The sequence below is a fragment of the Mus pahari genome, chromosome 15 (assembly GCF_900095145.1).
Source record: "Mus pahari chromosome 15, PAHARI_EIJ_v1.1, whole genome shotgun sequence".
In the NCBI taxonomy this organism is placed as follows: domain Eukaryota; kingdom Metazoa; phylum Chordata; class Mammalia; order Rodentia; family Muridae; genus Mus; species Mus pahari.
This window is the reverse complement of record NC_034604.1, coordinates 38267755-38294507: the sequence shown is the minus strand read 5'-3', so window position 1 is coordinate 38294507 and position 26753 is coordinate 38267755. Positions and strand designations below refer to the sequence as shown.

The window sequence follows — 26753 nt, the reverse complement described above, 5'->3', positions numbered from 1 at the left end:
GTCTTTGCCAGATGGTAACATATTCGGGACTCAACCAGTATTGTTCTCTGTTGCTGGCAAGGTGACCATTGATTGCAACAGTAGCTGGGTTAGTATTGATGAGTGGGTGCTGGTTACATGCAGAATCACTAGCCCTGTCACTGTGTCTACTCCACTGATGTTCCTATTCTAACATTGATGTGACTAATGACAGTCCAGCTAATGTCAAGTGACAATCACTTTGTCTACTTTACTGTTTACTGCCTCTTTCTGAATGGATGTTCTCTGGAAGATAACAACATCCAACATATAATAGACCTTCACTCTTGGTACCCATCCAAATAGGCATCCCCATATGCTTATATTAAATGCTTAAATGCTGTTCCTTACTCTTTTGATATTTCTTTCTAGGTTCCAGTCAACACTGATCATATATATATATATATATATATATATATATATATATATATATATAAATTTCACTCTACATGCTAAGATGATATATATATATATATATATATATATATATATATATATATATATATAGCAAACCCATGTGTCTTCTTCCTCCACTTTCTCATTGTGAGGGACACTAGAGCCTGCAGACAGAAAGGTGCTTAAGAACAGCTGTGGATGGCATGAGAAAGGATGCACTGTTCATTTGGCTGACTTGTGCCTTTCAGCTCTCCTCATGCCCAGTGGATATCCTTCCATTGGTAGTGAATTGCTGATGGGGTTAAAAGGTTGTTTGATGCCTCTGCTCTAACGGAACCTAGTTCATGATGGGCTTCTGGCTGCCTGGTCTGTTGTTGCTGCTAAAGTGTCTAATACCATCCAAGGATCTAAGTTTCAATTAAGGTGTTTTTCTTGTGTTTGAGACTCAGAAGCATATAAATTATCATTCTCCTACTAGAATGTATACAGCCTCCAAGTGGCATCTCTGACCATCCTGATACTACAGGATTCATGAGGTCTCATTGCCACAGTAGCAGGCTGTGTTCCCATTACAGCTAGACCATGCTATGGAGCCTGTTCTTATTCTAGACACACCATTCAAAGGAGAAATGTTTTTGAATGGGTGGGTTTTAATAATTTGGGGGAATGAAATATGTGGTCTCTAAAACCTGTGGAGGTTTAAGACAATGTCACTCAGTGAAATGATCCATCTTGTATTCTGTATATACTGGGTGGTGAAGCTTTGGAAACTACCTCCCTGTATCTAGAGTTCACATACCTCACCAGTGCCACCAATGTACTTGTAGATTATTACTCAGAAGATGTGTATATGTCATCAATAAATTTTACCATTTAGATGTTCAAGTTGTACAGCAGCCTGGATCTTTCATGCTGTTTTGGAGAGAGGCATAGTTAATATAATCTGGGGTTCAGACTATACATCTGAGTAAAAGAGTGTGTAAAGTGCTTTAGATTGCTCTTTCCAATAGGAAAAAAAAAATCCCCATTTGCTAGAGCAATGGCTCTACACGCATGACAATGTGCTGTAGACAAACTCCCATCATGCTTCACGATAACCTACCCCTCCTTCCTCATCCCTTTTCAACTCTCCTCTCCCATGACCACCTCTGGTAGACTGTGTGGATAGCAGAGCGAGTACATGCAACAAGACAATTTCTGTAAGCAACCTCCTCAGATTTACCTAGCTGCCTGTCTCTGTGGCAGTGTACTTCAGTGACTGTGGAAGAGCCATCTGCTTCCTAACTTAGGACAAGCCTTCCACATGAACACTAGGTGTCACCTGTGCTGTCAGTTGAAGAACTTTGTGAAGCTATTTTCTTACTTCTTTATTGTCTCCTTACTGATTCTGACATATGAATTATAAATACATTTTCTTCTTGGCTGAATTATCATCTGCTTGATGTGCTAGCAGCTCCTCCATTTCCCTCCCTCTGCTTACTGTAAGTCCTTTGAAATACTTGTCTGTGTTAGATATGTGCATTTTCTACCTTTATTTTCTCCTGAAAAGACTCTAGGGAGATTTTATCCAAACCAACAGAAATCCTGCTGTGACACATATAGGCATCCAGTAAATAATTGCGTCAATAACTTTTTAAGGAATCCTGGGAATTAGACCCAGAGCTGTGCACATTTTAGGCTGGTTCTTTACCAGTAAATTAATCAAAGTAATCCTTCAATAGCTAAATACCTCATAACCTATAACACACACACAAATGTGCACATGCACACACATACTGCCTCACATAACACTGTAAGGTCTCTAGTAAAATGCTCATGTTGGAGTTACTGTGGTCAAAGTAAGTACTCTGGTCAATGTCAGTGTAATCTTAAAAGCGTTTTCTCCCAGTGAGAAGTTCATTTTCTATTTCCCATGACTTAGCTTTCCTTTAAAAGTGAGGACATCTGTTTTCCGTGCCATGGAGAACACCACACCCTCACAGTGACTTCACTCTCTCACACAAACTTATTGCTTCACCTCCTCGAGCACCATTGCTTTAAAAGACGCCTAAAATTCTTTTTGTTTAAGAGTTACTTATTTTATTTTATGTATAAGTGTTCTATGTATGTACACCGGCATACCAGAAAAGGGCATCAAATCCCATTATAGATGGTTGTAAGTCACCATGTGGTTGCTGGGAATTGAACTCAAGACCTCTGGAAGAAAAAGACAGTGCTCTTAACCACTGTGTTCACCCACCTTTTCAGCCTTTTATTTGGACATTTAATAGCATTAATAAATGCTCACAGATACATTTCTGACTTTTCTCTCTACTCTCATTCTTTCCACCAATTTCCAGTGCTAATTTCATCTGTTTGATTGGACTAGACATGAAGGAAAGCTTGCTTTGCTTTGCTTTGCCTTGCTTTGCCCACTAAGGACTAAACTGTCAGGCTAATTGGAAAAGAGACATGCTCATTTATGATGTGCACAGAGGCAGTTGGGATGCAATTATGCACCAGCTCCCTGTGATTCAGATACTTGTGTACCCTGATTCCACAGGAAAGGCAGATAATAGGGGCTGCAGACCACTTTTAGGCGACTAGTGAATAATTTTAGGAGAACTAAATGGGTTTGGAAAGAACATAATGGCTAAGGACAAAGACTGTATGATGTGCAGAGTAGATGGCGGATGTATCTTGGGACTGAAATAGGCATGTGTGCAACAAGGACATCCAGGCAAATTGACAGACTTCAGTGTTTCTTCTTAGCCTAAGAGTTTCAATTAATAAAATTTCGGTCAGAAGAATGAGGCAATTCTCTCTCCCTCGGTAGAACTATCTGGCTAGGCAGATGGGGAACTTTGCAGAAAGTTTTCCAAGCCTTGCCAACAGGGAAGAAGCAAATGAGGGCCTCTGGAAATAGGGCCTGAAATATCTTGACCAATCAAAGCATTCATCATTGGGACCTAGTTTTCTGAACTCCAACAGCATCCTCACCTTCATTGACTTGCTCAAGTGGAAAAAATATTAACTGTAATCCTTTCTCATAATGTGGTCACCTCTACCAGCAAGTATTGATGGTTTTACTTTAAAAGGCACCCAATATGAGACTGCTTCTCTGTTTCTCTGTCATCTAGGTATGAGCTAGCAGCAGTGTCTCATAGAGCCTCTGGTGACCCCAATATGTAAACTTCTCTCCAAACTCTCAGTGAATTTAAATGACTTCCTCTTCCACTTCCTAATGTCACCCATCTCCAATGTACTGGCAACCATTCTAAATACTATATAAATGTTATATTCTTAACTCACCTCCTTAGAATGCAAGCTTCATGAAAGAAGGGATTTTTATCTGGTTTGTTTCCATTTTTGTATTCCTCTTCCCTTGGAATCATGACTGAAACTCATTAAATATTGGTTGCATTATGTGATAAGTCATCACAAAACCACTGCAATGTGGGATAGGTTGTACAATCTTCAATTTAAGGAAAAGGTAAATGTCTTCGTTATGGCTCCTATTGCTATGAGGAAGCACCATGATTAAAGGCAACTCTTATAAAAGAAAGCATTTAATTGAAGACTTACAGTTTCAGAAGGTTAGCCATTATCATCATGGCAGGGAGCATGGGGGCATGGTGCTTGAGAAATATCTAAGAGCTGTATATCTTTTCCACAGTCAGCAGGCAAAGAGAGACACTGCACCTTGCACAGGATTTTGAAACCTCAGAGCTCACTATCAGTGACACCCCACCTCCACCGCGGCTGAACCTCCTAATCCTTCCCAAACAGTTCCACGAACTGTACACCAAGCATTCAAACATATGCGTTGATGGGACGAATTTTTATTCAAACCACCGTGGAAATCAAGGTTCAAGAAGTAGAAGTGAACAGGTGAAGATCATAGAAACAGGAAATCAGCACACTGTCCAATGGCCCAATCTCCTTGTGCTTCCGAGTCCAGGTCTTAAGCAATACAATCTTCTGAACCCCAGCCCATGCTTTTTCCTTGATAGAACAGATGACGGCTTGACAAAGAGAGAAGCATCATGGTCTGGGTGAATTCAAAGGCAAAACCTGACCATATTTGCTAAAAGATTGACATGAAGGGTTGAGACTTGACTGATGGAGAGGAGCCAAGGATGAAGACAAACCTTCAGTCTGAGCAAGGAGACTAGGGTAACCATTGACTAAAGTTTTGGGGTGTGGCAGGTTTGGAACCCAAATTCAGTTTCTTTGGGACTTACACCAGGTCTCTATTTCTATGTGTCCAAGTGTCTCTGTCTCATAGTTTCCTGAGATACTCAAAAGCCAAATCCTGCTGTGTATCCAAGGAAAAGTGTTCTGAATCCGTCTGTGGAAAACATCACACTAATTCCACTGCTTTCTTGGCCAGACACAGAGGCAGCCTGAATTGATGGTTGTCTTGCTTTTCATATTCCTGGAATAGCCAAGGAAGCCTTTTTTCTTCAAATTCATCCCGAAGGCTTTATTTTAAGAAAGAAGAAGATGATTGAAGGGGTAGCATAGCAGAAGAATTGTTTGTTGTATGGTTCTATTGAGGGCAGCAGCTTGAGCCAATTAGTTGGCTATTATACATTCCTGAGCCTGAACTGTCAAGGCAGTCCGATCCCAGGAACACACCACGGTTCCTACTGAGCTCGGCCTTGTACATATCATCTTGACCTCAACAGGTTTAATCAACTCTTGTGATTTAAAACAGCACACATACATAGCACATAATCACCAAGTGGTTAAAGAAAAAAAAAAAAAAAACAAACAGTGGCAGGAATCTACTGAAGAATGATCTTAATCTCAATAACATCTAAGGCAGTAATTAAGATGCAAGGAAGGCAAAGAAACCCAGGAAGTGAACAAAAATGAGAGAATGAAATAGGGAGGAGAATAAAGAAGAGGAGAAGGAAAAAGAGCAGGAGAAGGAGAAGGAGGAAAAGAAGGAGGAGGAGGAAGAGGAGGAGGAGGAAAAGGAGGAAAAGGAGAGGAGGAAGAGGAGGAGGAGGAGGAGGAGGAGAAGGAGGAGGAGGAGGGAGGCAAGGAATAAGAACAGTAGTAGTAGGATTTAAAATTGTAAACATTCCATATCCACTTTTGTTTTTTCCTAAGCAAGCTTATCAAGATCTCTTCCAGTAAGAGTTAAGTTTGGGTTAGCAAAATCCAGGAGGGACAGAGACAGAAACATAGACACACACTCATGCACACAAGGCGCGCGCGCACACACACACACACACACACACACACGCACAGAGGGGGGGCAGTTTTATAGCATGTAGTTAATTCCCTCTTCGCTCTAAATATAGCCCTTCTCATTTGCATGTCAGTCCCAGAATGCTTTGTGATCTCACAACTCCAGTCTAGAAGCTTTAGCATCTCTGTAAGAGCAAACCACATTTTTACCTGTGTTTCTTGACCTGGTCTTTAATTTCTCTATCTTTTTCAATTCTTTCTTGTGTCTTGCAAAAGAATTCAAAGTGGTGACCTTTGCTTGGCACTCCTCCTCCTGGCCAGAAATAAACTGGAAATTGTTGCAACTTTTCCTTTGAAAACTGCACTCAGTCCAATTGCTGTGACTAACAGGAAGCCTTTGGATTAATTTACTAGGGAGGGAGTGTTTCAGGCGGTTAGTGTGCCCTTTGATTATGTGATCATGCTACATCATTTCCGGGTGGTGAAAACGGAGGTTATGGCATTTGGAACCCTCTTTCTGTAGGTGCCTTTTATAGCTGTCCTGTTGCAAGAAAAATCTTCAATTTAATGACAAGACGTTAAGAAGTGCAGTTAGAGGGCCTGCATATAGTAATGTCAATGTCAGATCTCTAATGACATGCACAGAATTCCTGTTTAGTGGAACATTTGGGCTGAGAATTGGAGAGTGGGGGTGGTTAAAAGAGACTTAAGGCTGGGCGTCGTGGTGCACGCCTTTAATCCCAGCACTCGTGAGGCAGAGGCAGGCGGATTTCTGAGTTCGAGGCTGGCCTGGTCTAGAGAGTGAGTTCCAGGACAGCCAAGGCTACACAGAGAAACCCAGTCTTGAAAAATCAAAAAAAGAAAAAAAGAAAAAGAGAGACTTAAGATTTTCTATTTTTTTGCATAGCAAAGAAAAATTTGAATATTATTTAAATTGTTTGGGATTACGTTTTTTAAGGAAAGTCTGCCCCACCCCATTGCTGTTTAGATCCACCCACCCACAGTGGCCTCTCCAGTTTCTCTTGGTTTTTTCAAGTAGCTAAAGGACATTATGTGTCCCAATGTTTCAAAAGCTACCTTTTGCCCTTGTAAATTGTGTCTTTCAACAATAAACTCGGGATTTCTCGCTGCACCCCTAGTTGGTTACTGAAAGACAACAACATTGGCAAAAGAGGTCCCACTCACAAATCCGTGACTGTCCAGCACAATGTGCAAGGTTTCCCACTACTGGGGTTTTCTCTGCCTCATGCCTACAGAGCAGCACAATGCCTTGACTTGCAAGAGTCAGACAGAGAGTATTTTTAAAATACAGAGTACCAGCAAGAAAGCCACGACCCAAACGCACACTCATTTCCGGAGTGAATTTACTTTGCATTGTTAAGTGCATATGTTCATGGGCTATGAGCACCAGACACTGAGTCGGACTGCATACAGTCAGACCAGGTCTCTGCTCTCCCAGGGGCTATGTCTGCTGTTTACAAATATCCTAAGAGCAGCAGAGGCGCCGCCCAGTCTTTGGTTCTAACAAAGGCGGCGGCGCCACGCTCCGTCCGCTCGTGGCGAAGGACTGCCGAGACCCAGAGGAGAGTCTGCTGCCATTTCCTTTTTAAAAGCATAGTTCGGAAGATGGGAGATTGGTGTAGGGATTGGTGGGAGATTTAAGTGTTCAGAGGGGCTAGGCCCTGAAGGCTAGGGAACCACAACCGCATCTTAGCCGCGGGATGCAGCATCCTTGTCCGGAAAAGTCCCTCGCGCCCTCTGGTGGTCGAGGAGCGAACTGACTCCGCGGAGCTGGCAATAGAGGGAGGGGTGGAGTGGGATGGGGGTTAAAAAAAAAAAAAAGAAAAGAAAAAGTGGGTGAGGCAGATGCAAAGAAGAAAATCAATAGGGATAAGAGAGAAGAGGGAGGAGTCTCAGATCAGCCATTCCTGCCTTCTGGGGTCCCAGCTGGCACCACAAAAGAAAAAAAATAACAAAAAAGAAACCCCAAGCCGGGCGTGAACGCCAGTGGAGGAGGGTGCGAGTGGCGGGGGGCGGGTCGGGGCGAAGGGGGACCGGGGAGATTTACTATTGTCTCTGGCAGCCGCCGCGAGAGCCCGGGAGGGGGGCGGAGGCGAGAGGAGGCGGCAGCACCGGCCAGCGCACCACTCGCTCCACCTGATCTGGGGCGCTGTGCGCTGAGCCAGGCGCGCGAGCAGCAGCAGTAGCAGCGAGGCAGGCATCCCCTGCAGCCAGAATCGCCACCATGTCCTACCAGGGCAAGAAGAACATTCCGCGGATCACGGTGAGTCCGCCAGTGGCTCCTTGCTGGCCACGGGCCGGGTGGCTTGGATGCCATTGGCGTGCCCGGTCGGGTCCCCCGGGAAATAGAGACCCGGCGCGGTCCGGGTGCTGGAGTGCGGCGGTCAGTCCAGACTATGCAGCCGGCGCCACGCTGATGCAGCGACCCTGGGGTTTGAGGAAATCAAAACAAAGAGGAAAACCTTAAACACTGACGCAGAGAACTTCGGGTTGTTTGTCCCTTTCCACCGTCTAGAGCGCCTGGCTCACGGGGCTCTGCAAAACGCAGCCTCGCCGGGGGCTGGGGGGGGGGTTCTCCTGAAGCTTGAGGTGTGCTTTTTGTTGGTGTATCTTTTATGTCTGATAGGGTATGAGAGATGACACCTTTCTCCACTGGTAGTTGGCAGCCGAACCGCGCCCCTCTCCTTGCTCCGGCCTTACGGTTTTGATCCCAGCGCCTCCGAGAGGGCGCTATGGGTGCCTGGACTACGAGCCCCGGAGGGATATCCTCCTTCCCCACATATAGGTTTGGGTGTGTCACATTCGAGACTCAATAGCTAACATGCAATGAAAACGATTAACTTTATTTCCACCTTAATTGTATACCTTTTTCATGCCATTCTTATTTCTCCTCCCAGAGAAAACGGAGTTTGCAGAGAACATTTTAGTTTGCAGATGCACACGGACGCATGCGGTGTCCAACTGCCATTGTGTGCTAGAGTGAACCTTCCCCGGCTGACTAGTGTCATGCTCCAAGTGTGCAACTAGGGTGAGGAAGTGCCTTTAACAGCTTCGGAAGGGATCTCTTCACCAGTTCCCAGCTAGGTGTTGTCTGGGACAAAATACCTCTCCTAGCCTGAGATTCCTCTCTGATGAGTTGATTTAATGCCCCGAATAGTGGGGACATCTGGCAGTCTGGGATAGCATTAAAACAAAACAAAACAAAAAAGCAAAACCCAATGGCATTTGGGAGTTTAGCAGGAAGCAGTGTGGTTGTATTAAGATGTGGTGTGTGTGTGTGTGTGTGTGTGTGTGTGTGTTAGAGGAATGGGTGGCTACTCCATCTTTGCAAGGGGAACAAAGGAAGTGATAACTGGCCTCTGGGAGTCTCTGCAGCTGCCCCAGGGTTGATTTCTACCTGCCACCTACTTAGAGATCTGCCTAGATTTTGCCAGGAGTCTGAGCCTCACTTTCTTCTCCTCCCTTTTGGAATGCCCCATTCAACTGCAGTGAAGAACCTTCATCATGTCCCCCATGGCACTGCATTGTTAAGTGACTTATTCCTGTTGCAGCATCTCACCTTCAGCTGGCACCTGAGCCCCACTTAGCTTTGTGACAATTGCACCCCACCCCTACCAGCTGTCCACCTGATCCCGGGGAAGAAACACTCCCCAAGGAGAATAGAGAGTCAAGTCAAGCAGGCTAGGGATCCTTTTGCCTAAGAGGCTTAAAGGATGTACTTCTATGTCACTACCTGAGAACACTCACTCTCCATCCTTGAGAAAATAATGTGTGTGTGTGTGTGTGTGTGTGTGTGTGTGTGTGTGTGTGTTTTCAGCGGAGTCAGTGTTTGACTGGTGCCAGTTGTCTGTGCAAAGAGATGTAGAAGGTATCACCAGAAAGAATCTAATCAGGATCTCAGCTTCATTTTTATATTGGTTTCTTTAATGAAGTGGTTAGGACCACATACATCTCTCCTGCTACTGCAGCTGGACGTCTGTCCACTTATTTACACCTAATGTGCCATCTTGCCAAATCTCCCTTTGGGGACAGGCAGAGAACCATCCCCTGCCCCTCCCAATTTTTTTTTTTTTAAAGACTTCAGTCATTCTTCTTATAGATCCAGTCTGTGACCCGGCATTGAGGACCACACCCATTTTTTTCTTCTAGGTATCATTTAAGCTACCTTTAGGCAGCATAGCCTACCTTAAGATACACAGAAACTGTGGCTGTGCCCTGCCCTGTTCTCAGGACTGGGCTTCTAAGGAGTTCCCTTTTGTCTCTGCTTGGATGCTCTTCTGTGGGGTACTTGGTTCATTTTCAGTGTGCCTCCCATTCTTTTCTCTGTGCATGGGCGTGGTGTGGTGCTGCTGCATACAGCCTGTGCTGGAAGCTGGAGCTGCAGCTATCTCCAGCAGCTGGAACCGGACTGGACAGTGGGTGTGAATTTCTTCAAGCCAGGCTGTCTGGCAGTCATTGTTAGAACAGGGCTGAAGACAAGGTGGGCCTGGCAGGGGGGCGGGGCTGGGCTAGGGAGGGTAAGGAATCCATGTCTAGATTTTTCTCATGCTTTGTGCTCTTTCTTAGAATAAAACATCTTTCCATGTTTGTATGGCTATAAAAGATGACTGTCTTCATACTACAAGTATTTAAATACCTTCCCTAGACATAGGTAAAATGTAAAATTTTGGACACAGCTCTACATAGATTGAAAATGTGATTAAAGATACAAAGCTAACATGTGTTCCCTACTCTTGATATTGGTACATTTTTTTTTTTTTAAATATAAGCCTTCTAAAATCCTAATTAAAAATCCTACCCCCTGTTTTTTCTTCTGTTAAGGCAGCCCCACCCAGTAGCTCAAGTGTCACTATAGGCTGTAGACTGAAGGAGGCAGTCTTCCCTGGGCCTGACCCAGTTGTCTCTCTAGACACCGCCTTTTGCAACCATTTTTGGTTGGGGATAGGGTTTTTGCTTTGCTTTTTGTTTGTATTGCTTTTCTCCGTCCACTTGCTCTGGCTGTTCTTCTGAGGTGAGAACACTTCTACTGGCAGGGGTGCATTTGTATTCTGGGGGCGGGAGGGTCTGCTTCCTCTGGTGGGTCTGGGAAGGGGCTCTCCTTGTGAGTTGTTCAGGCTTGGATCTTATTTTGCCTTGTCAGGGCAGCAAGTGAACCATCTTTTCCACCTGAATGCCAGCCCTTGATTCTCATTGTCAGACATGAGGCACTCCGGGTTGCTCAACAGATTAGGCACAACCTTCTAGCTCCACTGTCTCACACAGTGTTAGGCACATAATACCTAAGGAGTATCAGTTGGGTACTATGTCTACACAGTGCTGGGCATATAATACCTAAGACATATCAATTGGGCATTATATATGCACAGTGTTGAGCGTGTAATACCTAAGGAGTATCAGTTGGGTATTATTTTGTCCCAAGATTGTGTACACTGCATGCTTTTCCCATTTAAGCCTAGAATCAATAAGTCTGACAGTGTACGTATCCATATTTAAAAAAAAATTCAAAAATTTCTTTTATCTATTATATTCAAATAAATAAATAGCATTTGGAATGGTATCTACCATATCAATTTGGAGATACTTTTTTTTTTTTTTTTTTTAATGTTAACAGCCAGTCCTTTTCTTTCTCTGATATAAGCTCCACTTGAAACTGACTACAGGATTGGGAAGACTTCTGAAATGTGGGCACCAGTGCTTCCTGTACATTTTCTTATCTGAGCATTGACAGAAAACCACTTCATAGCTTAGAGCCTGGAAACCTGGGTACACCAAGTCAGTACAGAGTTACACAGTGAGAGTTGGGAGGAAAAGCTGGAAATCAAGCCAATGGCTTATCCAACTTCAAAGTCACTTTTATGCAGCTGCTGCCTCCCAGAGGCACATAAAGAGCCCTAAAAAATTCATTCTCTCCTCTCCTTCATCCCCTCCTCCTCCTTCCTCCAGCTCCCTCTCCCTCCCTCCCCCACCTCTGACTGACCACAGAGAGGTGGCTTTTCTGAATGACTAATGAACATCTGTAAATAGTGTCTTGTAGATAACTACATCTCTGTTTTCTAGTTGTGCTGCCTGTGTGATCTTTAGACATTGCTAGGATCATACCTAAGAATACCAGCTGCCAGTTTTAGTATGGAGCCTGGAGCCTGAGCTCTGAGCTCTTGTTAGAAATGGGACTATTGTCAGGTTGTAGGTTCCATAAAGTAATTGCTTTATGAAAAGGGGTTGGGAGTGAACAGTGAACTTGTGGAGTGCCTGTGCTCTTTAGGCTGGGGGACTAGACTCGACTTCAAGGAAGGAGTCAGCAAATGCATGCACCTGTGTGCCCCTTGTGCTTCAGTAGGTGTCACTTCATGGGAAGAAAGAATTAGGAGGTAAAGAATGAAAAGTCTGGAGACCAAACGAAGGAGCCAGCCTATCCAAGTAAGAGTAACCATAGAAGGGAAACTCCAGAGTGAAAGACAGACCAAAACTCTCAAACACTTTGGAATGGGAAGCATTTGAGCTATCTGATTGTGGAAATGGTGATGCAGGTCATGCCTGGGGTATCTGTTTTGTTCCTTTATATTCTGAGCAGGTATGCCACAATTCCTAGCCAGGCTATTCTTTCTGAAGAATAAGCAAAATGCCTCAGGTGGAAGAAAGGCTTTGAGTACAAAGCACAATACTTTGGGGAATTCCAGAGAGATTTCTCAACGGAATTTGAACCTTACCTGGCTTCAACCACCAGCTTGAAACAAACAAACAAACAAATGCAAAAACAAAAACCAAGACCTTTCCTTTTCATTCCTCTGAGCTGTTGGAAGGTTCAATAAACTTTGTCCCCTGAAAGTGATCTGTGAACACCCAGATGTGTTCAAGATAGTCAATATTTGTTTATAAGATTTCAATTACTTCCCGGGGTAAACATTAATAAAGGAATATTTGGCGACTGTCTGGTAAAGAGATTTTCCTGGGAAACTTTGAAAATACGTTTTCAAACAGAAAAAAATATGAAAATGATGTTATACAATGTTGATGATTTTTCTTGCCATAGTCATGTGACGACAGTCTGTAGAATTGTGCCTGTCATTCATTTCTGACAACCAGACAACAGGCTACTAGATTGCCTTTGATCAGACCAAGAAACCTCCTAAATAGATTTACACGCTACTATTTTCAGTCCTAATCAGCTTCAATCTAGAGCTGCCTAGGATCGATCCCCTTTCCAGCAGGTTGTTTACAACTCAACTTCTAGTGGATGTTTTTCTATCATTTCTTCCAAAGTTATAGAAATTAAATTAAAGTTGAAAAAGAACAAAACCCCCTTTGTACCCTATATAACCCTTTGTTCTTTAGCTATTGATGTGTTTTATAGAACCATTTTTATCTGCTTATTACAGTTAAGAGCTGCAAAATGTTAACAAAAGTGGGGATGTGTCTCTAGGGTACAAATGTGCCTGTTTGATCCAGCCACTTCTCTTAATTAGAAGGGAACAAAAAGATGGAAAGCATCTTCATCCACTAGATAATATGGATGGATGAGCAGAAACAAACACCCCTACATACGGTGAAGCCCCCGTTTGGTCCATGCACACACAGTTTCACCTGTCCTCCATCTTCACTCCAGACAGTGAGGAACAAGTGTAGTCAAAGACCAGAAAACAGCCTTCCATGAATCTCTGATGAAATCAAATCGACACATGTCTGTGTCAACCTATGAAGTAGACTTAACACCAAAATAAAAGCTCATCGGTGAAATAGGTTGAGCCCTTTCACCTTATTTTGAGACACGATCCTTTCATGGAGTAGATATATGACTTCTCTCTTGAGGAGTGTGTCCTGTGAACTAGCAAGAAGAAGCTAAGCATGGTGGAGTTGTAAAAATAGTTCACTAAGTGAGAGACTGAGCACAAAGTCCTAGAATTATCACATGCACCCCACTGAAAGCTGCACGAATTAGTTCATGCAGTTTACTACAACTCTCCTGCATACAGTTAACAGCTCACTATTGCTATTGTTCATCCTAGGGAAGGGATCACAAAGATTACCTCGTTTAACTGAAGTTACATGGGTAAAATGAAAGGTCCTGGGGTGGTTCCACCAAGAGGCAAGTTGCCTAGGCAAGAAAGCAGTAGCTCCATGAGTACACATAACTAGTCCCTTTCTCCTCCCCTCTAATCCTATAGACTCAGCAGCTCACACATCAAATCTTTGCTGTGGGGGTGCAAGGTGGGTTGAAGATGGGCTGGCTAAGTGCAGGAAGAACATAACTTCAGGAAGAACAGCTGGGCGTATGCCCTTCTAACATGGTTCCTTCAGCTGTTTGAGTTTCCTTCTGGCTTTTGCCCAGGAGCATGTACCAGTACAGGATGGGAAAGCAGATCATGTTTTCTTCTCCCTGCCTTGCTTAGCTGAGAGTCTGGGTCCCCAGGCCCCTTCTCACTCTCTGTCCCTGTCCTTTTCCTAGACAGAAGCAAAACCAAGCTCCAATTCCCATTCAGCCAAAAAGACACACCCAGCACTCTAAGCCAGGTGAAAGTGCCATAATAGAATGGCCCAGAAACCTATTGGAGATGTCTAGAATTCAAAGACACATTCCTCATGGCTTACTTTTTGTGTGCCTGTGCATATGTCATAGGAATACTAGATAATAAGAACTGAAGGACAAGTGAGAATGTTGTCCCATGATGATAATACATCTTACACATCCTATAAAAGTACTCCAACTCTACACTGAGCTACTATAGCCACAGCCCAGACTTTATTTGAAGAGAGGCATCCCTTAGAGAAGTAAAGAACCCCAGTTGTGGCCACAGTGTAAGAAGCCCCTGTAAGGCAGTACTCTTGGGTCTGCCCTTGCTTCTCATTTACCAGAGACTTTAGGAAACCTCAGAATCTGCACTGACAAACAGATCTTTGCGCTCTCTGATCGCCATGGTCCCTGCTAATGCAAATGACATCGGGAGCAAGCCTTTTCCTCTTCTGTTCCACATTCACATAGAAGAGTTATAAAAGCTCTTCTCTCCCATGAAGAAAGTGTGAGCAGGGGGATGCATGAGAGATGGCATCAGCTCAGCAGGACCAGCCAACATCTGTGTTGGATACAATGGACTCTGGTTGCCTTTTGCCCTTAAGATCTTTGCCTTTTTCTTACCTCCGGAGTAGATTTAGCTAATAGCCTGTAGGAGAGGGCAGTGGAGTAATAATGAGGGATAGGTCCTTTTCTTTAAGCAGAGCTTTAGGTCAATGAAAATGAGCATTATTAAAATCATGGCTTGATTTATTTGCTGCCACTGCTGTGTCTCCTTCAGTGAAGGCTGCCATTGATAAAGGCACAAAGGCAACAATTGCCCCCCAAATCTAGACTAGGCAAACAAACAAACCAACAGAAAACAGCTCCGGGACTGTGCTCGCCAGAGCCTTTTTGGCTGCTCATACTGATATTTTAAATATGATGGCTGCTGTCCAATGGAAATAGCTCTCTTCTCAATACCATGGACTCTGTGTGAGGGTATCAGGGAGCGGAGTCCTGCACTTAAATCTTTGATCAGCACATATTAGATCCTCTGTTTAAGGAAAAGAAAAATCCACAAGCAATGCTGAGTGAATAGACACATTTAACATTGACCTGCAGCATTAACTTCAATAGGAAGATGGCCTGCTTTGGCTTTTGCTCCTGAACACTAGCCCCCCTTTCACTGACCACTCTTGAGAATATTCACTCTTAAGACTTCAAGATAAGGTCCAATTGTAAGAAACTGCCACCAAGTCACTGAGCCAAGAAAAATAGGACATATTAACAGAACAAACAGGTTACTGTGGGACAGAGCCTGCTCTGGGCAAATGTGCCAGAAAAATCCTCTAGCATTTACACCTCTTTCTTCTCTGTCCATGTGCCCCCCCTCCCCAAATCTGTGTATCCTTTCTGAGTATGTTTTACGGGCCAACTCGGATACATCTGGTTGTAAACAGAGACATCATTTCTCTTACTGTAAATGACTTAGAGAATTCATTCAGATCGTTAACTTTTCTTTCAAATAAAGGAAATTGTCACCATGAATCTTTGAACCTGATACAATAGAAATCTGAATGAATGTCTCTGTCTTCCTTTGTACACAAACCACGAAGTCGTTAGGGTTATTAGCAGCAATTAAGCCCACTGGCACATGCACAGATAATTTTGTCTTTTAGGAATACTGGTTAGGAAGCAGCTCATTGCTTCCCCCTTCCCCCCATTAGAGTTGGACACTTAGATAGAAAATTTTTGTTTCCTCCTGTGTTTTCAAAGATTTTCAGTCTTGCCCTCCAACAATTGTCATCTTTCTTTGAGCTTATATTTGGAGTTATTCTTAGAGTTAGATTATTTAGTAAAGTTCATATATGAGTTAACTTGGCTCACCACTACACCTGGATGGCAAGAAGAAGCAACTTGTTGGGAAAGGAAGGGTTTATTTTGGTTCATAGTTGGGTTCATAGTTTATGTTTTCAGGGGAGGGATGGTGGCAGACAGGTCCAGGGCAGTTAGAGCCTGAAGCTAGGACATTACACCTCCTCACATCCTGGCAGGACAGAAGGTGGAGAGGGAGAAACGCCAGCCTGGACCAGGATTTTTCATTTCCTCTGTTTTATTCACTCTGGACCCTAACCCACAGGATGGTGCTGGCCACATCCAGCCTGGGCTGTCCCACTCCAGGTACACCTCCCTGGAAACACAAGCTGAGATGCACCTGAAGATGAATTTAAACCCAGAGAAGTTAGTAATTCAGATTAACCATCACACTTCCTTCTTTGGTTTTCAGAGTACAGTCAGTTAGAGCATCTTTTAAGGCACTCAGGTCAGTGTAAACCATGCAGTGGCAACAAGTATCTGTTTCTGCTGTAACACAGTATCTCTAAAAGGCGACCTAAATGGGGAAGTGTTTATTTAGGCTCACAGTTTGAGGGGATCCAGTCTGTCATGAAGGGGCAGCATTGCAGCAGGCCTCCCTGGTGATGGGAGAGATTCCTCACCTTCTCACATCCTAGGGAAGAGGAAGCTGAGGATGGGAGGAGACAGGACCACTTCTTAATCCCCCAAGGCCATCCAGTGACCCCACACATGAGCCTATGAGGGATATTTCAAAACAGAATATTTTCGCTGTGATAGTAGTCATTGGATCCCTTTGCTCTACAGGAGAAGGAAAAGCATGGGAGGTCACTGTATCCGTGGACCTAGAGCATTGAAAACATTTGTATTCAGGACTACATACATGATGATGATGACGACTTTGTAATATAACCAGATGCAACAGAAACATTTTGATACTTTTCTTTTGTTGAATTACTAGTATTTCTTGACCATTAGCTATGTGAAGATTTTCACAGAAACATCTAATGCAGATGATATATATTAAAAAATTTAGTTTCCCAAGAAGATTTGGTATTTATTGTGTCTTATATTAAGCTATTTCATTCCGTATCTCACGTAATCCTGAAAAGAACTAATTGATTACTAGGTAGAGTCCCAGCAGAGATCTCTCTATTCTATTGTTGGAAAAAAAAAAAAAAAAAAAGTAAAGATTAACCCTTTAGTGCACATGAGCCTCAAGTGACCAAGTTCAAATTTGAGTTATCTGACTCAGAACTCATATCCTTAACTATTGTACAGCACCACCTTACTTTGTTACTTACTTCCACATTGTTCTTTATCACCAAAGGAAGTGAGGACTGGAATTCAAGCAGGTCAGGAAGCAGGAGTTGATGCAGGGGCCATGGAGGGATGTTACTTACTGGCTTGCTTCCCCTGGCTTGCTCAGCTTGCTCTCTTATAGAACCCAAGATTACCAGCCCAGGGATGGCACCACCCACAATGGGCCCTCCCACCCTTGATCACTAATTGAGAAAATGCCTTACAGCTGGATCTCATGAAGGCATTTCCTCAAGGGAGACTCTCTGTGATAAATCCAGCTTGTGTCAAGTTGACACACAAAACCAGCCAGTACACATACTACAATTAGGAAAATCTCATATTTTGTGGAGACACAAAATTCTGTCTCTTTCAAATCCACACTATATCTTCTCTTGTTTTCCAGGAGGCATCATTGGTATAAGAAATATGACGAGCAGCTAATTGGTAACCCTACGAAGCATGGGGGTTAGTTCAGTAGTCACTGTTCTGTATTCAGAAGTTTTTTGCCCTTCACACTCAGAGTGCCAGTCCCAACCTGTCTTACACGAATAATTTGGCAGTGAGGTGGATCCCAGTCTCATCCCCAAGGCTACTTTGCAATGTAACACAGAAAATACCAGCGAGAGGTTTTCCTTCACAATGGGAACTTCACTTTCTCACTGAGATCCTATACTACACACTATTGTAGCCAAGGTTCTGGTGTTTGGTTTTCTGTGACTCTGAAAATTTCATGTAATCAAAATATCCCTAGCACTATCATTGAAAGTTCAGTGATTCTTTACAGGTGATGAATCAAAGATGCAATTGAATAATGTTTTTTCCCATTGTAGATTATTGAGCATTTAAACTTAAACCTTTTTTTTCATAAAAAGTAATTGTAGAAGAATTTATGAAAGGTATAAATAAAATAAAGTCAATAAGGATAAGTATCAATGAAATTAGCAAGAACTAGCCTCTGAGCACCTTATTAGCATGTCTCATAAGGATTTTTTATGTTTATTTTTTAATTAATTTGTTTTTTTTGTTGTTGTTGTTTTTTGTTGGTTTTTTTTTTTTTTTTTGAGACAGGTTTTCTCTGTGTTAGCCCTGGCTTTCCTGGAACTCACTCTGTAGACCAGGCTGGCCTCAAACTCAGAAATCCGCCTGCCTCTGCCTCCCAAGTGCTAGGATTAAAGGTGTGCGCCACCACTGCCTGGTTTATGTGTCATTTATTAAAACAGCACCACCTGTGGGTTCATGTTTTTTGCTGTCCTCTTTGTATTTCTATAATATATTATTAAAATTTTTGAAATATTTTTCCATGGAATTGTTAACCTGTTCAGTATATTATCCCATTGCTTAAAGAATCCAGTTAAATTAATCCAGTTGTTTTTTTTTTTTTTTAAGTTTGAATTTTCTCTAAGTTCTTTTTTAGTAACAAAAACTGAAATGGCATTCATCTTAAACTCCAGGTTTATATTTGATATCAAATGAAAAGCTACCGTGTGGGGAGAAGAAGAATTTGTCACTCAGCTCACTGGTCTAGGACACTAGATCTGAGTCCTGCCTGGAATCTCACTATTGCTGACTTCACAACATTGTGCCATTTTTTTCTCCATGAAAAATAAAATAAAAGTCCTTTTCTCTGTTTTCTTCCCCTCTCCAGTGAGCACATTTGTTTTCCCATCAGGGTCCTTTGCTTGCCTTTCTGCTTTCTTAAATTGCTGCTATCTGTGGAAGTGTGCAGTGTCCAGGAAGCTGCAGTTACACCGCAGGAGAGAGAATCTGGCTGGCTTTGCCTCTCCTCACCCTCATGGGCTTAACCTGGAAGCTTGGAAGCTGGTTTCTATTTTCCGTTTTCTCTAGCTTTGCGTTTCTTTCCTTTATTCTTTCCAGGAAACCTACACTTGAAATCATCCCCTCTTTTCCCTCAGAACCGATCTGTGCTCCAGATCTTCAGGAGATCATTCTGTCTTAGGGATGTTGATCATTCAGAAATGGGTTTCTGCTTTATCCAACAAGACAGATTTAAATTATGGACTGATAGCGAGGGGGGAGCATCGAGCCATTTCAAGGCAATTGGATATAATGTTCTGCTTCTAGAAACTTTGTTCAGGATTATTCCCAATGGAGATACATTTTGTGTTTCAGTCCCTCCCTGATCCTACCACAGATCCTTTTTTGCTACAAGAATTCACGGGACAGCACCCTTTGCTCCGGTAAGGGCAGGAAGACAAATGTCCTGTGATTCCAGCCCCTTTGTTTATATACTTAAAACACTTTGGGTAAGAGGTCATGCCTTTTGCCAAAAGGTTTTACCTTTTTTTCCTTTAAGTGACATTTCCCCTTGCTGGACTTGGGGACTTTTCTCATATTTTTTTTAGGTAGGGAAGAGGAGAATGATAGGAACTAAACTGTTCCTAACAGAGCCATACATTGGCTTCCCAAGAACCAGTCCTTAGTATGTTTTTCTATTTGGAGACAGGATCGTTAAAATGAGAATCAAGTCAAAAAAAAAAAAAAAAGCCATTCCAAGCCAGTCTCCATCCAATATGAATAAAATAACATATAAACATACATACACGCCCCGCTACCACAACCCCCCACCCCCACATACATACACAGGCAAGAGGGAGGGACATTTAAAGACCCTGGGAAGAAGAGAAGGTGGTGCAGGACTCACAGCCACACCTGCTGGCCCATAGCCTCAAACCTGAAGGCCCTCACAGGGCCACACAGGGTGAAGGTTAAAGGTTAAAGGCAGAGAATGAGAACATTTGAACTCTTACCTTGTGACAGGAATCATTATTTATAAGAAATTATATTCAGAGATGGAATGATATTCAAACCTCATAGACTGGATATAGGTGCTATATAGGTACTATCAGCCTTACTTCATAGATAGCAACTGGAGGCCTGTGGTTGTGGTTGCTGATGGAAGAGGGCCCAAATTTACCTTCTTGTCTGACCTTGAGTCTTCACCTAATATGTTGTGCCCCTTTCCAGGGAAGGTGCTCACCAGGATGTAAAGAACACTTAAAGAATCGAGCAGTCCCAGAGCCTCAGTGAACTTGAAGCCAATTCTGAGATTAGACAAGTTTGGCTTCTAATTTTAGTGTTAAAAGTAAGGTGTGTGGGGGGGACTATCAGCAGACAATGTAGTTGGGTTTCTCTAGACTTTAGACTTCCAAAAATGAGGGGATACATATCTACATGTAATAAAGAATTTGCATTCATAGCGACAGATCCATGACCCTGAAGACATCTGACCCTCCATAAGAGAATTAATTACCTTTCCTAAAACATCAAGTCAAACCCATACAGACAAACCATGAGGAGAAACCCTATTTTTCCACAACATAGTTTAGAATTATTTCAACTAATATGAAGATTTATTTTACTTGTATTGAAATAATAAGACGATGAACACGCAATTAATGAAAAACCAAGTAGAAAACAGACAGGCAGTGTGCTCCCTCTTGTCTGTGGCTGTGGAGTCTGCAAAGAGATAGATGCCTGCTGAGGTGTGTTCAGCTTGCTTGATCTGCCTGTTGGCTTGACTTCTGCAAGCTTTATTGCAATTCTGCAGGGTTGCAATAGGATCTTTAAATCAGACGCCGGCTCCAACCTAGTTCAAGGCCCTCATCTTACTGAAAGAAACCTTCCTCGGTGCTCCATTGTGTTCATCCCTAAATTTATCCTTCATGGCTAATCATGGCCCCCCTTTAACATATAGACCAGGCCAAGTGACTGTCTTGGTGAAATGTCTTCTGTAGTACCACAAATAAGGCCCAGGCCCTGGCTCCAGGGGCTACATGTGCCCCCTGCTGCCGCTGGCTTCCGGTGGCTTGGCCTCTCACCCTGCTTGTCCTTGGTTGTGTGTTTGCCTCTAGCCTATAGTGTGAGTATTTCCTCTTGTCTCAGAGTGAGCATGGGATTTTTTTCTAAGACCACAACATTCAGATCTTTCTTTACTGACACCTTCGTATATGTACCTTCTCGGGAAATAATCAAAAGTAGTTCTCCTCTCTCACTTCCTCTGTCTCCTGTCTTCTAAAGGTTCTTGGTCTCTGCTGAGATTATAGCATCTGTCTAGACCCTTGTGTGTCCCTTCCCTTTTCAATCATCATAGTGGAAGGTTGTTCTTTGTTTGCTATCATATCACTAGGTACATTTGGCAAACAACAGACAAGGGAACAGGTACATGCATGAATAAAACATCACACTGCACCTTGCCTTTAAACTAATGTGCTCTCTCAGGTTAATTGGTTCAGGAGCACCAAGGAACAAAGATGATATATGAAGATAGACTGTGGGACCATTTAGACTAGGGAACCAGCCAGAGGCATCCAAGGAGCCCGGGAGAGCAGTGTGTGGGGGAAGAGGGGGGGAACAAATTAGGATAAAGCATTCTGAAGCACCTGTATGAAAATGTCACAAGGAAACACATTAGTAATATAAAAAATTAATTTTAATAAAAAAGGCCACAAGACTATCCTTTCAGTGACCATGGGACCATATCTACTGTATGTTTTGTGTTGTCAGAGCAAGGCCTCTTGGTCTACCCTTAGGAGTAAGATTAGGTAGGAAAGAGGAAGACTTGGAGTGGGGAGGAGCAGGGAGCACTAACAGATGTGTGTCTGAGATCATACTTGGCTATTGTTTTTAGACACAATTTAATACACCTCACAGTGTATATCTTCTGTGTATAGAACGTGGACAGCTATAAAGTTAAACCTGAAGCATTTCTGGCCAGATGTGCATCACAAGGGCTTTCTGCAGAACAGTTCCAAAAGGTTGTTCTCCCACATGCTAGGAAAACAGAATGTTTAGTAATGACCTAGAAGAGGGAGCCTAGCTTCATGGCTCTGTGGGTAAGGATGAAGTCAGCTTGTCTTTAAATGTGGGGGACATATGCCTGTAATGTTAGCATGCTCTTGGCCAATAGAAAGCAATTTTTTAATGCTCTGTTTTTGCCACTTGTTCCTAGAGTCTGAGGAGTTTGTTGAAGATGAAGGAAGCTTTGTCACAAGCTAGGATTATTTTTAAGTGTGGCCTCCTTTGTATTTATTTCCAGAGTTCATTTCAGTCCAGGCCTTCCTTGCTCTCAAAGTATTTGTAATTTTCCCTGTCAGTATAACTTGGGGAAGTTTGGGGCCAGTGAGTCAAAATTGCTGTTGCTTTAATAGGCCCCTTTCTGGTGAAAGCAAGGCTGTGGGTACATAGAGGTTTTTAAGCGAGATAGAAGACAGTGACTGAGGATTACTCAAGACATTTTGTGTGTCAAGACCACAGAAAGCATGGCCTGACATCCCACCCTAACTTTCTTTATAAGAATTGTGCACGCCTTTAATCCCAGCACTTGGGAGGCAGAGGCAGAGGCAGGCAGATTTCTGAATTCGAGGCCAGCCTGGTCTACACAGTGAGTTCCAGGACAGCCAAGGCTACACAGAGAAACCCTGTCTGGAAAAATCAAAAAGAAAAAAAAAAAGAAAAAGAAAAAGAAAAGAGAAGAGAAGAAAAGAAAAGAAAAGAAAAGAAAAGAAAAGAAAAGAAAAGAAAAGAAAAGAAAAAAAATAAAAGAATTGTGTTATGTGCTCTTTGGTTGGTGGTTCAGTCTCTGTGAAACCCCATAGACCCAGGTTAGTTGACTCTATTGCTCTTCTTGTGGTATTCTTGACTCCTCCAGCTCCCTCAATCCTTCCCCAACTCTTCCACAAGACTCCCCCAGCTATTCCTGTTTGTCTGTGAGTCTCTGCATCTGTTTCCATCAGTGGCTGGGTGGAGTCTCTCAGAGGAGAGTTAAGCTAACTTCCTGTTTGCAAGCATAACAGAGTATCACTAATAGTGTCAGGTCTTGGATCTTGCCCATGGAATAGGTCTCAAGTTGGCCATTGGTTGGCCATTCCCTTAATCTCTGCTCCATCTTTAGCCCTGCACATCTTGTAGGCAGGACAAATTTTGGGTTTCTCTTAGCTTTTCTCTAACACAAGGGATTGGACTGTCAAGAAAAAAAAAAAAAAAAGCAAATACCTGCTTTTATACTTCTTACCCAGTAAGTTATTCTACCAATAAAAGTAGACAACATACAAACACACATACACAGACACAGACACAGACACAGACACACACACACACACACACACACACACACACACACACACACACGGATTGTTCTGTGGTCTTTACTATAAAATGGTTAAGGCTTATTTCTTCACTGAGCTGAACCAGACTTTTATTTAAAATTTAAAAAAAAAATGAAAAGTCAAACTGTTTTTTGAGAATAGAGGAAAGAGAGGCAGATAGACAACAAAACCAATGACTTCATCCTGAGATGTAGGTTCTCACTTTTAAATGAGCAGACATTTGTTGAGCGTCTTAGGTACCCAGAATTTAAGATCATGGTGGTCTTTTGAGGACAACAATCATTTTCTTGAAGGCCTTTCTTCCTTCCTCTGTTAACGCTAACCCTGGCACAGACCCATGGCTGGGGTTCTTAGACTACAAAGAGGATGAGGACACATTCTTTGTACTCCTGTTCAGAAGAATCAAGTCTGGATGTCCAAATTACAGCAAGTGTGAGCCCATCTCTGGTCTTTGAAACTGTGCCTTTCTCCAAGATCCTTACTTCCAGGCCCTCTCCCTGGTGGGATCTGGGACACTACAAGCTGTGCCTTCTATAAAACGTGTCCACCATGGGACAGTTTTAGGGAGTTGCATAAGTCAGTGGTTGCATGCTTTTAACCACAATTCCCAGGAAGTCCCCACCAGCTTTTAAAGTATAATCTCAGACTTGGAAAAGGATCTCTGTGGCCTCTACAAATTGCTGGGTGCAATTGCCTGCCATTTGAAGGTGCCGCTCGCATATTCTAAGGCCCAAGCCTGCATTTCACTTCTGGGAATTACAGTTTGGCTGGCTTTCAGATTTAGTGAAAAGGTTTCTTGTTTCTGAAAAGCAATGGGGTGAGAATTGACTAGGCTCCCCTGACACTGTAAAGATCCAGCCAAAGCCAGCTGTCTGTCAGAAATGATTAAAAAGGAGAATTGCCTCTTAACAAAGGAGTAGGGACCATTCATCCACACAGCAACAAAGACAAGACATCACTTGCTGGAGTCCCAAATTTCTAACAATCTGTCACCATTTGTTGTTTTTCTATGGACTGAGGAATTTCAGTGTGCTAGTAACTCAAGTCCATCCATTGATATCCCAAGACCCCATCTCTGCTTCATGTCTCTTTGGTTGACCAATGCCTCAAAATTATTATTCCATCTCATATCTCACTTTTATTACTCTCTTGCCCCTCTGCATTTATTGATGAGAATCTTGTGTTGAAGAGTGGTGCATTTTCGTACATCTCTCCCTCTCCTTCAGCTCTTTAGGAATCAAACTTTCCTTCACAATATGCTAAGTTTTTTTTTTTTTAAATCTATGTTCTTCATGTCACATCATCAATCGATTCAATCTTTATCCATTTTGTAATTTTCCATATAGAATTTCTTTAGAAAATTATAAAGTACCTTGTATATTTTGCAACTAAATAGTGCAAGTAGTTAGAGAGTTTTTGCTGTTCTTCATATTGCCTTCTGCATCCCATTCTACTACAAACAAGATAGCAATCTGTTTATCCTTCCAGATCTTCCTCCTGTCTACACAAAAACACGATACACAAATTGTGATCTCTAATCCTGGCTGCTAACTTGATTACATCTGGGACTAATTAAATCTCAAGAATTTGGCACACCTGTAAGGGATTTTTTTTTTTTCTTGATTGAATTATTTGAGGAAGGAAGACCTACTATAAATCTGGATCATTTGAGGTTTGAAAACCCACCCTAAATCTGGACTAATTTACATGTGTAGATTTAATTATTCTGTGTATTTTGACAAGAATTGCATCCTATTTTGCTGGTCTGACTGTAGAGTGGTTATTTTGGGTATTTTTTTATTCCCAAAGTATAGATTTAACTTGCTTTGGCACACAAAATAAATAAATGTGAAGAATAATTTAGGGCCAGAGAAATGGCTCAGGAGATAAAATTGCTTGCTGGTATGCATGATGACCCAAGTTTGATCTCTTGGATATGTGATGGAAGGAGAGAACCAACACGCAAAAATTGCTCTCTGACCTTCACAATCATTCTCTCAAATGTATGTCACACATGCACGCATGCACGCACGCACACATGCACCAAATGTAAAATAGCCTTGGAGATCATGTGCAGCTCAGTGGTCAGTCACTTAGCATAGCAGGCTGAAGGCTCTTGCGATGTTCCCAGTATTGGGAAAATAAAACAAGCAAAATCTCTCAAATTAATAAAATCGTATGTTATTCCTAGTAACTCATGCCATGGTTTTATCATAGCTATTAAGTAGTGGCTCATTGTTGGATGTTCCTTGTTCTCTTGCTTCGCTCTCTGCTCCTTTTCTGCCCTGCTCCAAGCTCTGGGCTTTATGCCCTGCATTAATCGTCTCCGTTGCTTCCAGACTCTCCTTCATTTCATTCACATGGTATCAGTAGGCGAGTTGAGGGAAAGGGACAGGGAAGTCAGGGTATTTCTCCCTCCTTGATTCCTTCCTGTATCCAGGGAGCTATACTCATATAGCTCTCTGCCACACAGCCCTCAACATACAGCAACCCTTTCCAGTTCTAGGAACCACTTCCTCCCCTGTCACCTTCAAGACTGAGTGGTTACAAGTTCTGAGTTCACGCTGTTGGCAGGCCCTGTACGTGCGTGTCCAGTGAACTTCCTTATCCCAGGTCCACAGTGCCTCAGACAATCCCATTATTAAACGCTGCTTAATAACTCAAGGTCAATGTTAACTTCTATTTCCTGCTCTTTCCCGAGTGCTAAGGTGACTGTCCTTGTCTCTTCCTGCTGGCTGCTATTTTCCTGGTAGTTTCTTTATCTCCAGCATAATCATTCTGGAGATAATTCTTTTACCTAATTCTTTTTACCTTTTTTTTTTTAAGTCTGGGATTAAACTTCATATATCTTTCTAAAAAAATGGTTTCTAAGAGTTTTCTATTATTCACAGAATAAAACAAGCTCCCGAAGTGTTTGCCTCCCATTTCTGGCTGCTGTTTGAATATTCTTGGTTTAAAGCATCCACAGCAGGTCCTCAGTTTTCTACTGGAAAGCATTTCTTACACTGAAAACCAATTCTCCACTGACTGGCTCAGTGAGGTCAGACTGTGAGTTCACCCCATCAATTCATAGGAATGATGAAGTCACGTCAGTCAGCATTTTATTGAGGTTTTCTTGAACCAAGGTATATAAACTTATGACCATTTCAACACCTAACAAATTTCCAGTAAAAATTGTAAATCACAGTAATCAATACTGTCATAAATTAGTAGTTCCTGGTCTGATCAGGAGTGTTCAAATCAGCAATCTGGGCTCATGTTTGACAAGACCTGTGTGAGTTTTTTGATCACTGCAAAACGGAAGATCTCTCTCTCTTCTCTCTCTCTCTCTCTCTCTCTCTCTCTCTCTCTCTCTCTCTCTCTCTCTC

The 26753-nt window shown here is 42.6% G+C and overlaps 1 protein-coding gene across 2 annotated transcripts in view; it reads left to right on the top strand.

Annotated features, from left to right (window-relative positions):
• Window positions 1–26753, top strand: part of Dpysl3 (dihydropyrimidinase like 3) — a 110461-nt gene that overhangs the window by 37065 nt on the left and 46643 nt on the right. Inside the window, exon 1 of one of the 2 annotated variants that reach the window (XM_021214149.1) lies at window positions 7499–7879. The exons of the other annotated variant lie outside the window; for it this stretch is intronic. Within the exon in view, the coding sequence (XP_021069808.1) occupies window positions 7841–7879 (39 nt within the window). The 5' untranslated portion in view covers window positions 7499–7840. Of the gene's footprint in view, window positions 1–7498; window positions 7880–26753 lie in introns of those variants that run through there. 2 annotated transcript variants of the gene reach the window in all.